This window comes from Hemicordylus capensis, chromosome 4 (genome assembly GCF_027244095.1).
Source record: "Hemicordylus capensis ecotype Gifberg chromosome 4, rHemCap1.1.pri, whole genome shotgun sequence".
In the NCBI taxonomy this organism is placed as follows: Eukaryota; Metazoa; Chordata; class Lepidosauria; order Squamata; family Cordylidae; genus Hemicordylus; species Hemicordylus capensis.
In genome coordinates this window covers 183,199,344-183,212,550 of record NC_069660.1, presented here as the reverse complement: position 1 = coordinate 183,212,550, position 13,207 = coordinate 183,199,344, and the positions used below count along the sequence as shown (strand labels likewise).

Sequence of the window (13,207 nt, the reverse complement as noted above, 5' to 3'; positions counted from 1 at the left end):
AGGAGTAAGCAAACATGGCTCTCCAGCTCTTGCTGAAATATAATTCCCATCATCCCCAGGCACAATTATGGCTGGGGATGATGGGAGTTGTAGTCCAATCAATTTTTCAATCCCTTTATTACAGCCACAGACCAGCACAGAGTTGTAGTTCAACAACAGCTGGAGAATCAAGGTTGCCTACCCATGCTCTACTACCCTCAATTTGTAAACATAGAACTACTTTGGCAAGGCAGATCAAAGTCAGACAACTTGCCTCTTCTTCTATTGCAGGGAAACGAACTTGTGCAGACACAGCCTTGGTTAATCCTCAAACCTTCCTACTACATACTAGGGATGTGCATGGAACCGGTTCAGAGGCCCTTTATGCCCGTTCAAAGGCAGCAGGGGTCTCCCTTTAAGAGTGGGGTGCCGGCATCCATGTTTATTTATGTCCATCAGGGTGGCAGCGTACCTCCCTGCCACCCCGTTGCCCTCGTCTTCCAGATATGACCAGATGTCGCCAACGTGCCAGCGTACGCCGGCGACTTCCGGTCATATCCGGAAGACGAGGGCAGCGGGGCGGCAGGGAGGTATGGTGCCAGCCCGATGGGCATTAATAAACACAGATGCCAGCGGGGGAGACGCGGCAGGAGGGGCAAGTGCACCCTCCCCCACTCTTAAAGCGAGTCCCCAGCCACCTTCGAACCTCCCCGCCGCGGTTCCGTGCACATCCCTACTACATACCATAGAGAGAGGGGGAATAAGGGGGAATGTCAGTCTGATATGCACCTGGAAAAAAACAGATCCACAGACAGATTTGAGTGACAAGAACTCCCTCAAGCCCTTCAGGACAATCACTAGATTTTGTATTGCCAGTATACACCGAAGCTATTCACACGCATGTGCAAAACTGGGCTAAGGAAAACTGGGTAAAACCGCCTACAGAGCCTCCCTCTAAAACAAGGTTAAGAGAGTGAGTGCTCTCCTAACCCCGTTTTTTCAATCGTCTGCCAGTCGTGACTGCTTGCAGCCATGGGCTGGCTGACTGCAAGGCTCCCGGTCATCTCTAGGGAGAGGGGGAGGATTCCCATAATGCACAACATATGGGGGCTCCGCCAGGGCAGGGCAAAGTATCTATTCCTAGATAGTACCAATTGCCTAGTTTGTCACAGTTGCAAAACTTGATTTAGGTCATCAAAAGGAAACTTGAACGTTAACAACATGGAGCTATCCTATATAATAAAAGGCTAGGGTACCTGCGTCCGTGTCTCTGCCGGGTGTTCTGTGCATGTGTGGCGCGCACGGCCTCTCATTGGCTGAGTGGGGAAAAGGGGGGGAAACGAGAGAGAGGGCGAGAGGAGGCGGCTGGCTGGCTGAGGCGAGGGTTACCGCGCTGCCGCTTCCGTGAGGGGGAGAGAAGCCGCCCGGAGGAGCCGGCGCCGCCGCAGCAGGAGCAGGCCCCGGCGGCAGCAGCGCCACCGGGAGGGCAACCCCGCCGCGCCCGGAGGAGGAGCCGGAGGACTGCCCTTGGCCGTGGGCCCCGGAGAGCTCGATGCCCAGGTGGGGGAGGGGAGAGAAGACGCCCGGAGAAGCCGGCGCCACCGCAGCAGGAGCAGGCCCCGGCGGCGGCAGCGCCGCTGGGCAGGGCAACCCCGCTGCACCCGGAGGAGGAGGAGCCGGAGGGCTGCCCTCGGCCGTCAGCCCCAGATTTGTATTTGGTGATGTTTTCTATTTCTTTTTCTTCTATTCTGTAACCCCTGGTATTGCTATGTCGATTATTTTAACTTGTTTTTCTTCTCGACTACAGTTATATCTGGTGTATTGTGTGGCAGATGTTTGTCTGTTTGTAGTCGGAAGTCCCATAATAAGTAATTTATTATTATTATTATTATTATTATTATTAAATTTACATTTATATCCCGCTCTTCTTCCAAAGAGCCCAGAGTACTACATACTTAGGTTTCTCCTCACAACAACCCTGTGAAGTAGGTTGGGCTGAGAGAGACGTGACTGGCTCAGAGTCACCCAGCTAGTATCATGGCTGAATGGGGATTTGAACTCGGGTCTCCCCGGTCCTAGTCCAGCACTCTAACCACTACACCACGCTGGCTATTTCTACTTCCAACTGTTCTGACAACTCTCAGGCCTTGGGGAGCAGCACCAACTACCCACAGAGCCCGACCTTGCTCCTTTGTAATGCCAGGTCAGTTCAAAATAAGACTGAAATTGTCCATGATTTGATCATGGATGAGGGAGCTGACCTGGCATGTATAACTGAGACCTGGTTGGGGAAGGCAAGTGGCCCAGTGTGGGCTCAGCTTCTCCCTCCAGGTTATTCTGTTGTGGAGCAGGTTAGGGGAAGCGGGCGGGGTGGTGGTGGAGTGGCTGTGGTCCATAAAAATACTATCTCCCTTACCAGGTCCCCTGTGAGACAGTTGACTTATACTGAGTGTGTATTTCTGAGGCTGGGAACTAGGGATAGATTGGGGATTCTGTTGGTGTACCATTCCCCCGCTGCCCAACTGACTCCCTAACTGAGCTGACGGAGCTGGTCGCGGAGTTGGTGTTGGGAGTCTCCCATGCTCTTGGTGCTGGAGGACTTCAATATCCACTTTCAATATCTGGTGCGGCTCAGCAGTTCATAGCAGCCATGACAACTATGGGCCTATCCCAATTAATTTTTGAACCAACTCATGTTGCTGGCCACGCACTGGATTTGGTCTTCTGTTTGGATCAGGGGGGTGTTCCGTGGGTGGGGGATCTGGGGGTTACCCCATTGTCAGGGACGGACCACTACCTGGTTAAGGCTGGTATTACAGTAACAACCCACCCCTGCAGGGGTGATGGACCTATTAGGATGGTCTGCCCAAAAAGGCTGCTGGACCCAGTAGGTTTCCAAAAGGCCTTGGACGGTTTCGATGTTGGTGCGGCCGGTGATTATGTTGATGCCCTGGTGGGAACCTGGAATAGAGAACTCACCACGGCAGTAGATATGATTGCTCCTAAGCATCCCTCCAGGCCTGCTTCTAAGATGGCCCCCTGGTACACCGAAGAGTTGCAGGGGATGAAGCGGCTTGGTAGGCAACTGGAACGCAAGTGGAGGAGAACTCGGCTCAAATCTGACAGGATGCAGCATAGAACCCATTTGAAGACTTACGTGATGGCAGTGCGTGCAGCAAAAATGCGTTTTTGGTAGGTGCACATTGCGTCTGCAGGTTCACGTACGGCAGAGTTATCCTGGGTGGTAAGGAGTATAATTTCTGCTCCTTCTACCCCAAATCAGTTCCCAGAGATCCTCTGCTGTGACGCTTTTAGTGGGTTCTTTGTGGATAAAATCTCCTGTATTTGGGCTGACTTGGACTCCACTATTTCTGCAGGGTCTGTGAGGAAGGTATCCAGCGATCCCTCTTGCAGTGTTAGGTTGGATCAGTTTCAATCTATGACTCCTGAGGACGTGGACAAGCTGCTTGGAGCGGTACGGCCTACCACTTGTTCTCTGGATCCTTGCCCAACCTGGCTGCTTCAGTCTAGCAGAGAGATTGTTGGAGATGGCCTAGTTAATATCATAAATGTATCGCTGAGGGAGGGTAGGGTGCCTCCCTGTTTGAAGGAGGCAATAGTTAGACTTCTTCTTAAGAAGCCTTCCCTGGATCCCTCAGCAATGGATACTTAAAGGCCAATCTCCAATCTCCCCTGGTTGGGCAAGGTAATCGCGAGGGTGGTGGCTAACCAGCTCCAGGCAGTTTTGGAGGAAATGATGATCTAGACCCATTTCAAACTGGCTTTAGAACGGGCTATGGAGTTGAGACAGCCTTGGTCAGCCTGATGGATGACCTTTACCGGGGAATCGACAGAGGGAGTGTGACTCTGTTGGTCCTCTTGATCTCTCAGCGGCATTCAATACCATTGACCATGGTATCCTTCTGGGTCGCCTGGGGGAGTTGGGGATAGGGGGCACTGCTTTGCAGTGGTTCCATTCCTATCTCTCGGGTACATCCCAGATGGTGGAGCTTGGTGACAGTCGCTCCTCAAAGCAGGAGCTGTTATATGGAGTCCATCAGGGCTCCATTCTGTCACAACTGCTTTTCAATATCTACATAAAACCACTGGGTGAGGTCATCATGAGATTTGGTGCTGGGTGCTATCAGTATGCTGATGACACCCAAATCTACTTCTCCCTTCCTTCTTCAGGAAATGGCACTCATTCTCTAAATGGCTGCCTACAGGCAGTAATGGGCTGGATGAGGGATAACAAATTGAAGCTGAATCCAAGCAAGACAGAGGTGCTCATTGTGGGGGCTCAGAATCTGAGGGGTGAGTTAGATCTTCCTGTGCTGGATGGGGTTACACTCCCCCAGAAGGAGCAGGTGCGCAGCTTAGGAGTACTCCTGGACCGAGGCCTCACCCTAGTATCTTAGGTGGAGGCCATGGCCAGGAGTGTTTTCTATCAGCTTCAGCTGATTCGACAGCTGTGCCCATTCCTTGAAGAGGATGACCTCAAAACAGTGGTGCACCAGCTGGTAACCTCCCGGCTCAACTATTGCAATGCACTCTATGTGGGGCTGCAATGCACTCTATGTGGGGCTGCCTTTGTACGTAGTTCGGAAACTTCAATTAGTTCAGAATGCGGCAGCCAGATTGGTTTCTGGGGTAACCCGGAGAGACCATATTGCGCCTATTTTGAAACAATTGCACTGGCTGCCGATATGTTTCCGGGCAAAATACAAAGTGCTGGTTATTACCTTTAAAGCCCTGAATGGCTTAGGCCCGAGTTACCTTAGAGAGCGCCCTCTTCTGCGTGACCCCCACCGCACATTAAGGTCATCTGAGAAGGTCCGCCTCCAGTTACCACCAGTTCGTCTGGTGGCGACTCGGAGGCGGGCCTTCTCTATAGCTGCTCCGGGGCTGTGGAATGCACTCCCTGTGGAAATCCGTAATTTGAATTCTCTTTCAGCCTTCAGGAGAGCCCTTAAAACGTATTTGTTCGGCCTGGCTTCCCAGGGTTTTTAAATCGGTTTTAATATTTTAACCTGGTTTGGGGGGTTTTAATTACTGCAATTGTTTAATTCTTGTTTTAAAATGTTTTAAATTGTTAATTGTTGTTATATTGTTTTTAATTTTTGTTTTAGCTCTTTATTGTTTCAGTGGTTTGTTTTTAATTGTAAACTGCCTTGAGCCATTTTGGATACAAATCAAATAAATAAATAATAAATAATCATGACCAATCCTGATAGCTTTGGAGGATGCAGAGAGAGCCTGCCATGTGAGCCCAGTTTTCATGATACATGAAGACAGATTGCTGCATGTTTACCTCCTCTTTACCTGCAGGCTCTCAGTGAAATATGACTGTGTTATAGAAGCTGAGTTCTTGGGCTGTTTCCATTTTAACCTTAAAGAGCAAGAATTCCTTGCTACAATAAGCTGCAGCCAAGGCTGTGAATATTCAGACACTCCATGTCAGCATAGAATGTGGTACTGGTTATGGAATTCAGCTCCCTGACAGTCTCAGTGCTCATTCTATAGAACACAAGATACGCCTGTAAGCATGTGGACCAGTGTTCCCTCTAACAGGATTCCCAGATGTTGTAGACTACAACTCCCAGAATTCCCAGTTGCAAAGACTTTTGCTTGGGGATTATGGGAGTTATAGTGAACACCACCTTGGAATCCGTGTTAGCGGGAACATTGATGTGGACATCAAAATCTGAGCAGCCAGTGGGGTGACTAATAATATTCTCAGTGAGCAGAGGTATACCTAGGTAATTTTGGAGCCTGGACCTAAAGTCCTTTTGCACAGACACCCCTGGTAAGATAAACATCATCCCCCTACACTACACACACACACACACACACACACACACAGAGTGTATTTTTAACACGCAAGTTTCTGAGGGCACAAATAGCAACTGAACATTTTCATGGGCAGTCCTGACACTTAAATTAGCTGAATGCACTACTTTTACACTACAACATGCTCAGGGAAAGACGGAGACTTTAAAAAGAAGTTCTGAATAAGACACTTCCCATTGAGCTGTACATATCATATTTTGCATGAACAGTCCTACCAGTTAAATTAGCTGAATGCACTGTTTACTCTGTAGTAAAAATATAAGTACTACTTATAACTACTTAATATAAGTAATTAATTATAATAAGCTTAGAATCCTGATAACTCCAATTAATCTTTGCATTACAATATTGCTTATTATGATATAGCACTGGCTGTAGGTCTGACAGCATTGTAAAGGAAGTCAGTTTGAGAAGTATAGAAGGGTTTAGAAATTGTTCTTTTTGTGCGTCTTTTTTTAAATACATGCATATATAAAATAATTTTTAACTTTATTTGTAGACCCAGAATGCCTCTACCTACCTCCTCATTTCGTGTTTCCCAAATAATAAGAAGTTTATCAGATCCTCCAGAAATCAATTGTGCCTCATATGCTGCGAGAGAGGGAAACAAACAAGGCTGAGCAATCCAAATCAAAACTACTTTGACTTTCAGGAGTTCTTCTTGCCAATGGTGAACAACTGATAACAGATCACTTTTAACATTTCTTTAAAACCCACAAACCCTTATTATCCATATTACTTTCAATTTCTTTCTAGGTCCCATAATCTCCCAAAGAGAGGGAATTAAAGGCTCTTACAACTCTAAAGGAAGCAGACCCTGAATCTCTGGCAAGGTCAATGAAAGTTCAGCTTATCTGATTATCATCAAACAACTAGTCTTGTGTTTTATCCTCAAATCCCAGCTCCATCCACCTCACACTTACTGTGGGCAGATATCTTTTATTTAGACTCGTATTACACTTTGAATCCTGTTAGCCACTAATGAAGTTCTCTTACAGGACTGCTTAGACTTACTTTTTAATTTTTTAAAAAAATTGCTCTTGCAAATGGAAATAAAATAGGAATAAAAATTAGTTAATCACAATGTTCAATAAATCTCATGTATCACATTACTTTGCACCTTTCCTCCCCCATGCAAAACATTTATACAGGAGTTGAGCTGGAATTGAACAATCTGCTTTAAACATGCAATCCACATTTTATCCTATTAGGTCAACACAGAAGAGGGAATGTCGAACAGTCAAATTCAACCCACTTTGATCAGCCAACTAAAGCTATATGATAGATAGATAGATAGATAGATAGATAGATAGATAGATAGAATAATTTCCATTAGGGGATGGGGCCAAAGCTTAGTGGCAGAGCACATCTTTTGAATACCAAAATCCCTGGTGCAATCGCTAAAATCTCCATGTAGGGATGGAAAGGACCCCCATCAGGAACATGTGAAAGCTACTGCCAGTCAGTGTAGACAATAGTAAGCTAAATGGGCCAATGGTCTGTCAGTATGAGTCAAAACTTATTATATACCCATGTTCAAAATAAAGTCCTTTAAGACTTATTCCCATATTTAATACTATTCATTCAAATACTAAGCTATCTGTTCACCTTGAACAGCTTCACTTTTATGCCTGAGCAATCAGGATATTACAATCATGGCTTTCATATTTTGAAACTTCAATCACTCATTGTAGAAATTTTGAAAATGTATTACAGTGGGGATCCTTTAGTAATGTATTTCAATGCAGAACGTGCACACTAGAGGGCACTTCTACAGCAACTGTTATAATCTAGATAATAATTCTTATGGAAAGCCAATACTATGACCTGGATCCAAAGAACAATGTGACTATTTCTACATGCCCAAGAAGGCTTTGGACATGTTTCTCACACATCAACACCACCCCCTCACGCACTCACTCACTGTAGGGCAAGCCAGTTTTGCAGTTTTAAAGGCAGTCTGTGATTGCACGTGAGGATCTGCCATTCAAAGGGGCGGGGGGAAGCAAAAATCCCATCATGTGGATCTAATCCAGGCCTGCTCAATTTAGCCCCCACCCCCAGCTGTTTTTGAACTACAACTCCCATAATCTCCAGCCACAGTGGCCAATAGCCAGGAGTTATGGGAGTTGTAGGCCAACATCTACAGGAGAGCTGAAGTTGAGCAGCCCTGAATCCCTCAAACACACCTACAGAAATCATCTGTATCTCAACTAATATAACCAGGCTGCAAGAGTGAGTTGCTACCCCTTTCTCCCCTTGGTGCTACCTGCTGATTTATTGTATTACTATTTTATAAAATGTATTAGTTGCATTTTCTCCTTAAGAGGACCTATGGTGGCATGCAACACTAAATAAATGAGTGAAAGCTGAATGATAAAAGATCAGCAACTGGAGGCCCAGGGACTTCCCATCTGGCTCCACCATGGCATCGCCCCACCTTTTAAATGGACCTTAGTGGTGTTTTGGCTGTCTTGGAAGACAGAGCTAATATGCATAAGAAGGGGAGGACTTTGCCAAACATAAGTTGGAGATGGACTTAAAAACTTGTTGCCAGAGTCATCTGTGGAAGTGATTCGGAGGGTCAACAATGCTGACCCTCAAGTTTTTTATTAATTCAAAATATATCCTATGTTAAAATTTAACAGTACTAGCTGATTCATCATTGTTGCATTGGCTTCCATACTGAGCAATATATCTCCAATTAATGTAGAAAATTTCATATGAATAGTTTTGGAGGGAAATGATTGGAATAGTTTTTAGTCTAAAATTTTAACTTAATCGGTTACATTTTTATCCTACCTCTGAAGAGCTTAAAGCAGGATGCATAGTCCTCTATTTTTATTCTCCTAACCATCATGTGAGATTGGTCAGGCTGAGGCCGTATGACCAGATCTTCCCAGTTCAAAACTTTATCTGCTACATCATGCTGGCTAGGTAGTATCTATTGAGCCCATTTTTATATCCCACACCATCCTGCTTAACAAGGATTATTAACCTATGGCCAGAGAAAAAGTATCTTATTTGTATTTGTGCAGCTCCAGGCACCCAGTAAGAATACAAATAGCCACTTTATTTTTAAACAGATGTATTCTATACTTACATCCATCATTCCTGTGAATCCATTGAACACAATTAACTCTTTCAGTGTGGCCATTCAATGTGCCAACTACTTTTCTTTTCTAACAAAAGGAGAAAAATGGGTTATGCAAAAACTACTCAAATTCTATAGAAAAGATGGGTGGAAAATCATTTTTTTCCCGTCAAGAAAAAAGTAATTTGTTCTAAAAAAGAGATTATAATCTAAGATGTTATTATAGCAGTTCCATCTTTTTGCTGCCAATAGCGTTAAATGCACAAAATACTTTGAGAAATCTACATTAGAAATTTTTAACCTTTCAGAAACTGTATGCAATCCATGCATCACAGAGCTGTCCCCATCTGGCTGACACATGTGAAGCAAGACATGCAACACAGTATGGAAGCCAGTTCACATAAGCACACATGCCAGTTAATGACTGAATGTGTGAATTGACTTCACTGAACAACACTGTCTGAGCTTATGTTAGGTCTCTGGTTACAATCGCTGGAATCTAAATGACAGTTTTTAATATCCTGTCCTTCTTCCAAGGATCTCATACATAATCCTCACTTTCTTTCTAAAATGTTTATTATTTTGACATTTCTATTAGGAGTGTGCAAATTGAATTGTTCTCTAATCAGTTCAGGTCAAATCAGGGGTAATTAACAGATTTGACCCAAATAGAACCCCCCTCAAAGTAGAGGGCCCGATTTGGGGCTGAGGAGAATCACCCCCAATTCTACCTGAATCGGTGATTTGAGGCCCCTTTTGCTGGGAAAACGGGCCTCAAAATTGTGCTTTTTCTGGAGAGAGCTGGTTTACCAGTTGGGATCAGTGGGTAGACCAGCCATCCACTCCAGACTTCGCATGTTAGCCCACCTCAGAGGACTGGTAGACCAGTCAACTAGTCCTTTGAGGCAGGCAAACACACAAAGTCCAGAGCAGAGGGCTGGTCTACCCGCCGATCCCAACTGGTAAACCAGCTCTCTCCAGAAAAAGCACCATTTTGAAGCCCATTTTCCCAGGACAAGATGGCACCAAAATGGAGCAAGAATTACCCAAAATCTATTCAGGTGATTCAGGGGTGATTTGTTGAGGCAGTTAGCCAAGCCGGCTGTTTCCAACAAATGAGTTTGAGGGCATTGTGATTAAATTTGACCTCGAAATCGAATCACAGATTTTGATTTGTGCACACCCTTAATTTCCCATTAACCTCATGATATAGACCAGGGATTCTCAACGTTGGGTCCCCAGATGTTAGTGGACTTCAACTCCCATAATCCCCAGCCAAAGGCCACTGAGGCTGGGAATTATGGGAGTTGAAGTCCAGTAACATCTGGGGACCCAACATTGAGAATCCCTGATATAGACTATGTTAGAAAAAGTGAGTGCCCCTCAGACTAACCAGTAAGCCTCATGTCTGAGCAGGCACTTTCTTTAACCATCAAAATCTAAGTTCAGCATAAAGAACAAGAGAGCCAGCGTGGTGTAGTGGTTAGAGTGCTGGACTAGGATCGGGGAGACCCGAGTTCAAATCCCCATTCAGCCATGATACTAGCTGGGTGAATAGGTTGCCAGAACCTAAGGGGTATACTTGTGGGTCAAATGGGCCGTAACCCAAAGTTTGGCTTTAAAAAAGCCAAACCTGCCAACCTTCACAGGGTTGTTGTGAGGAGAAACTTAAGCATGTAGTACACTGCTCTGGGCTCCTTGGAGGAAGAGCAGGATATAAAATGTAAAATAATAATAATAATTAAATAATAATAATAATAATAATAATAATAATAATAATAATAATAAAGTAAAGTGTGCCATCAAGTTGATTTTGACTCCTGGCACCCACAGAGCCCTGTGGTTGTCTTTGGTAGAATACAGGAGGGGTTTACCATTGCCATCTCCCGCTGCAGTATGAGATGATGCCTTTCAGCATCTTCCTATATTGCTGCTGCCTGATATAGTACCAGCAGGGATTTGAACCAGTAACCTTCCGCTTGTTAGTCAAGCATTTCCCCATTGCACCACTTAAAGTGACAAGTTCAGCACACTAACCACTGTTCCTCACGTTGTTCTTAAAGGCACAGGAATCCCTTCCTTCCTCGGAAACTGTAAAATTGTGGTGCAGCCAGTGTGATACAGTGGTTAGAAAGTTCAGCACTATATCACACTGGCTGCACCACAATTTTACAGTTTCCGAGGAAGGACGGGATTCCTGTGCCTTTAAGAACAACGTGAGGAACAGAAGTGCAGCAAATGAAGCGTTTCATGTCACTGCTTCTCTATGCTTGGCAAAACCTCACCTGTTGAACCTGCTTTTTATCATACAGCTGTTATCGGAACAGCAGCCCTCCCGATAACTTCCCTTTCTCATACCTAGACTCATACTTGGTGTATAGTTAGGTGGAGCAGGAGAACCTTTCCCTAGGTTCTTGCTGAAATAAACAGACTCCCTCCCCTTTCCTTCTCGCACTCTCACCTGCGGGTTGTAGAGGATGACAGAGCGACACGAACCGAATGCCAGGAGTCCCCCTCTCCCCCACGAAACGACACCGGGACCGGCCCGGTTGGCGCAGCAAGCTACATGGCACACTTCTACGGTGGCTGCCATTTTTGCTTTCGCCCTAATACGTTTGGCTGCTAACGGCCGCCGTAGAAAAGTTTGTTCACAAATCCAAAGCAATGGGATTTCGACGGATGTCGCAAAGGGGTAAGATCCTAGTGTTCTCTAGCGAGATTTCCGGATTCCGATCGCAATGAGTAGAATTCTCCATGTGTGGGACAAGCGTGTGACAAAACATATAGGAATCAATGTAAATAAAAAACAGGGCTGTATTAGGTACTCTGTTTCCTTATAGATCTTTCAAGTTGTTATGCTGCCTATAATCAAACCTACCAAAAAACCCACAAAAACCCCCAACCCTAGATCGGGATAACTTTTTGTTTTCTCGCTGTGTTCAGTTTACGTTTTTTGTTACTGTGCCCGCCGTCCGTCGTAATCGGCAAAACTCAACGGACGCAATAATCATAAAAGCTGCACCGGCTGAACGTCTGGTTAGTAGACCGCCTTTTAAAGGCACAAGAGCTCCCAGCCAACCCAATACCGTCTTTGTAGCATCAACACATATAAACTCTTACACACACACAGTACTTAGGAGGACACCGCGTGGCCATTGGAATGAAGAGGTTTTTCCACAATGGCCAAATAAATGCATTAAAACAAGCGAAGGTGTTTAGTTGCTTAACTCAATGGTCTCTTTAGGGGCTCCGATGCCAAAAGAGAAAATAATTGTACTTATATACTCTTCCGAATTATTTAGTTATTTATTTGATTGATTGATTGATTGATATACCACTCCTTCCAAAATGGCTCAGGGTGGTTTACAACATAATAAAAACAAGTAAAAACAGTTAACAATTAAAATCAAAACTATAAAAACAGAATAAAACCAATTAAACATTCAAACAGCTAAAAACCCTGGAGAACCAGGGCAAACATTAAAACAATTTAAAAAAATTAAAAACCCTGAAAGGCCAGGCCAAACAGATGGGTTTTAAGGCCATGGAAATGCACTGAGATCATTTTGTCTTTGTGCAGCATGTGCAATTTTGATTAATTTGAGAATTTATTTGGAAGGGATCTTTTATATGTAAAAAGGAAACGCACTGAGATAGCTGGGTGAAGGGGAGGTTCTGGACAATGAATGGATACTTACGAGCCGCACACTCAGTCACAGGAGCCATACAGAGGGAAAGCCCTCGCACCCCAGCCCCTGAGCTACCTTGCAAGTTGCCCCGTCTTCTTAGAAACGGATTGCCTTTCCGAATGGCCATAAAATTCTCTTGGAACAGGTTGGGGTGTTGCACAGTGTTCCCTCTAACAGGGATTCCCAGACGTTGTTAACTCCCATAACAGAATAGAATAGAATAATCCCCAAGCAAAAGCCTTTGCAGCTGGGGATTTGGGGAGTTGTAGTTATGGAAAAGCTGGACTTTGAAGAACCAAGATAGAAAAAGCATTGACGCTTTTGAACTTGGGTGCGGGAGAAGACTTTTGAGGATACCATGGACAACCAGGAAAACAAACAAATGGATCCTAGAACAAATCAATCCAGAATTTTGACTCGAGGCCCAAATGACCAGGCTCAAACTATCATACTTCCAACATGTTATGTGAAGACCCAGCTCCCTTGAGAAGTCCATACCGCTGGGAAACATTGAAGGAAAGAGAAGAGGACAACCAGCAGCAAGGTGGATGGACTTGATTATGACAACAACGAATGCACTACTGAGAGTTGAAGA

The 13,207-nt window shown here is 44.9% G+C and overlaps 1 protein-coding gene and 1 long non-coding RNA gene across 5 annotated transcripts in view; one reads left to right on the top strand and one right to left on the bottom strand.

Annotated features, from left to right (window-relative positions):
• Positions 1-11,879, bottom strand: part of ELP2 (elongator acetyltransferase complex subunit 2) — an 85,645-nt gene extending 73,766 nt beyond the window's left edge. For 2 of the 4 annotated variants that reach the window (XM_053243870.1, XM_053243872.1), the window contains exons 1-3: positions 11,385-11,878; positions 8,933-9,011; positions 6,350-6,420 (exon numbers count right to left, since the gene is read on the bottom strand). In XM_053243870.1, coding sequence (XP_053099845.1) covers positions 6,350-6,420; positions 8,933-9,011; positions 11,385-11,516 — 282 coding nt within the window. In that variant the 5' untranslated portion in view covers positions 11,517-11,878. Of the gene's footprint in view, positions 1-2,958; positions 3,061-6,349; positions 6,421-8,932; positions 9,012-11,384 lie in introns of those variants that run through there. The other 2 variants (XM_053243871.1, XM_053243873.1) reach the window with 2 other exon arrangements.
• Positions 1,396-6,659, top strand: LOC128322512 (uncharacterized). The gene is made up of 3 exons (XR_008305746.1): positions 1,396-1,697; positions 6,329-6,499; positions 6,586-6,659. It is a non-coding gene; the product is annotated as an uncharacterized LOC128322512 (long non-coding RNA).
• Positions 11,880-13,207: the final 1,328 nt, after the last annotated feature.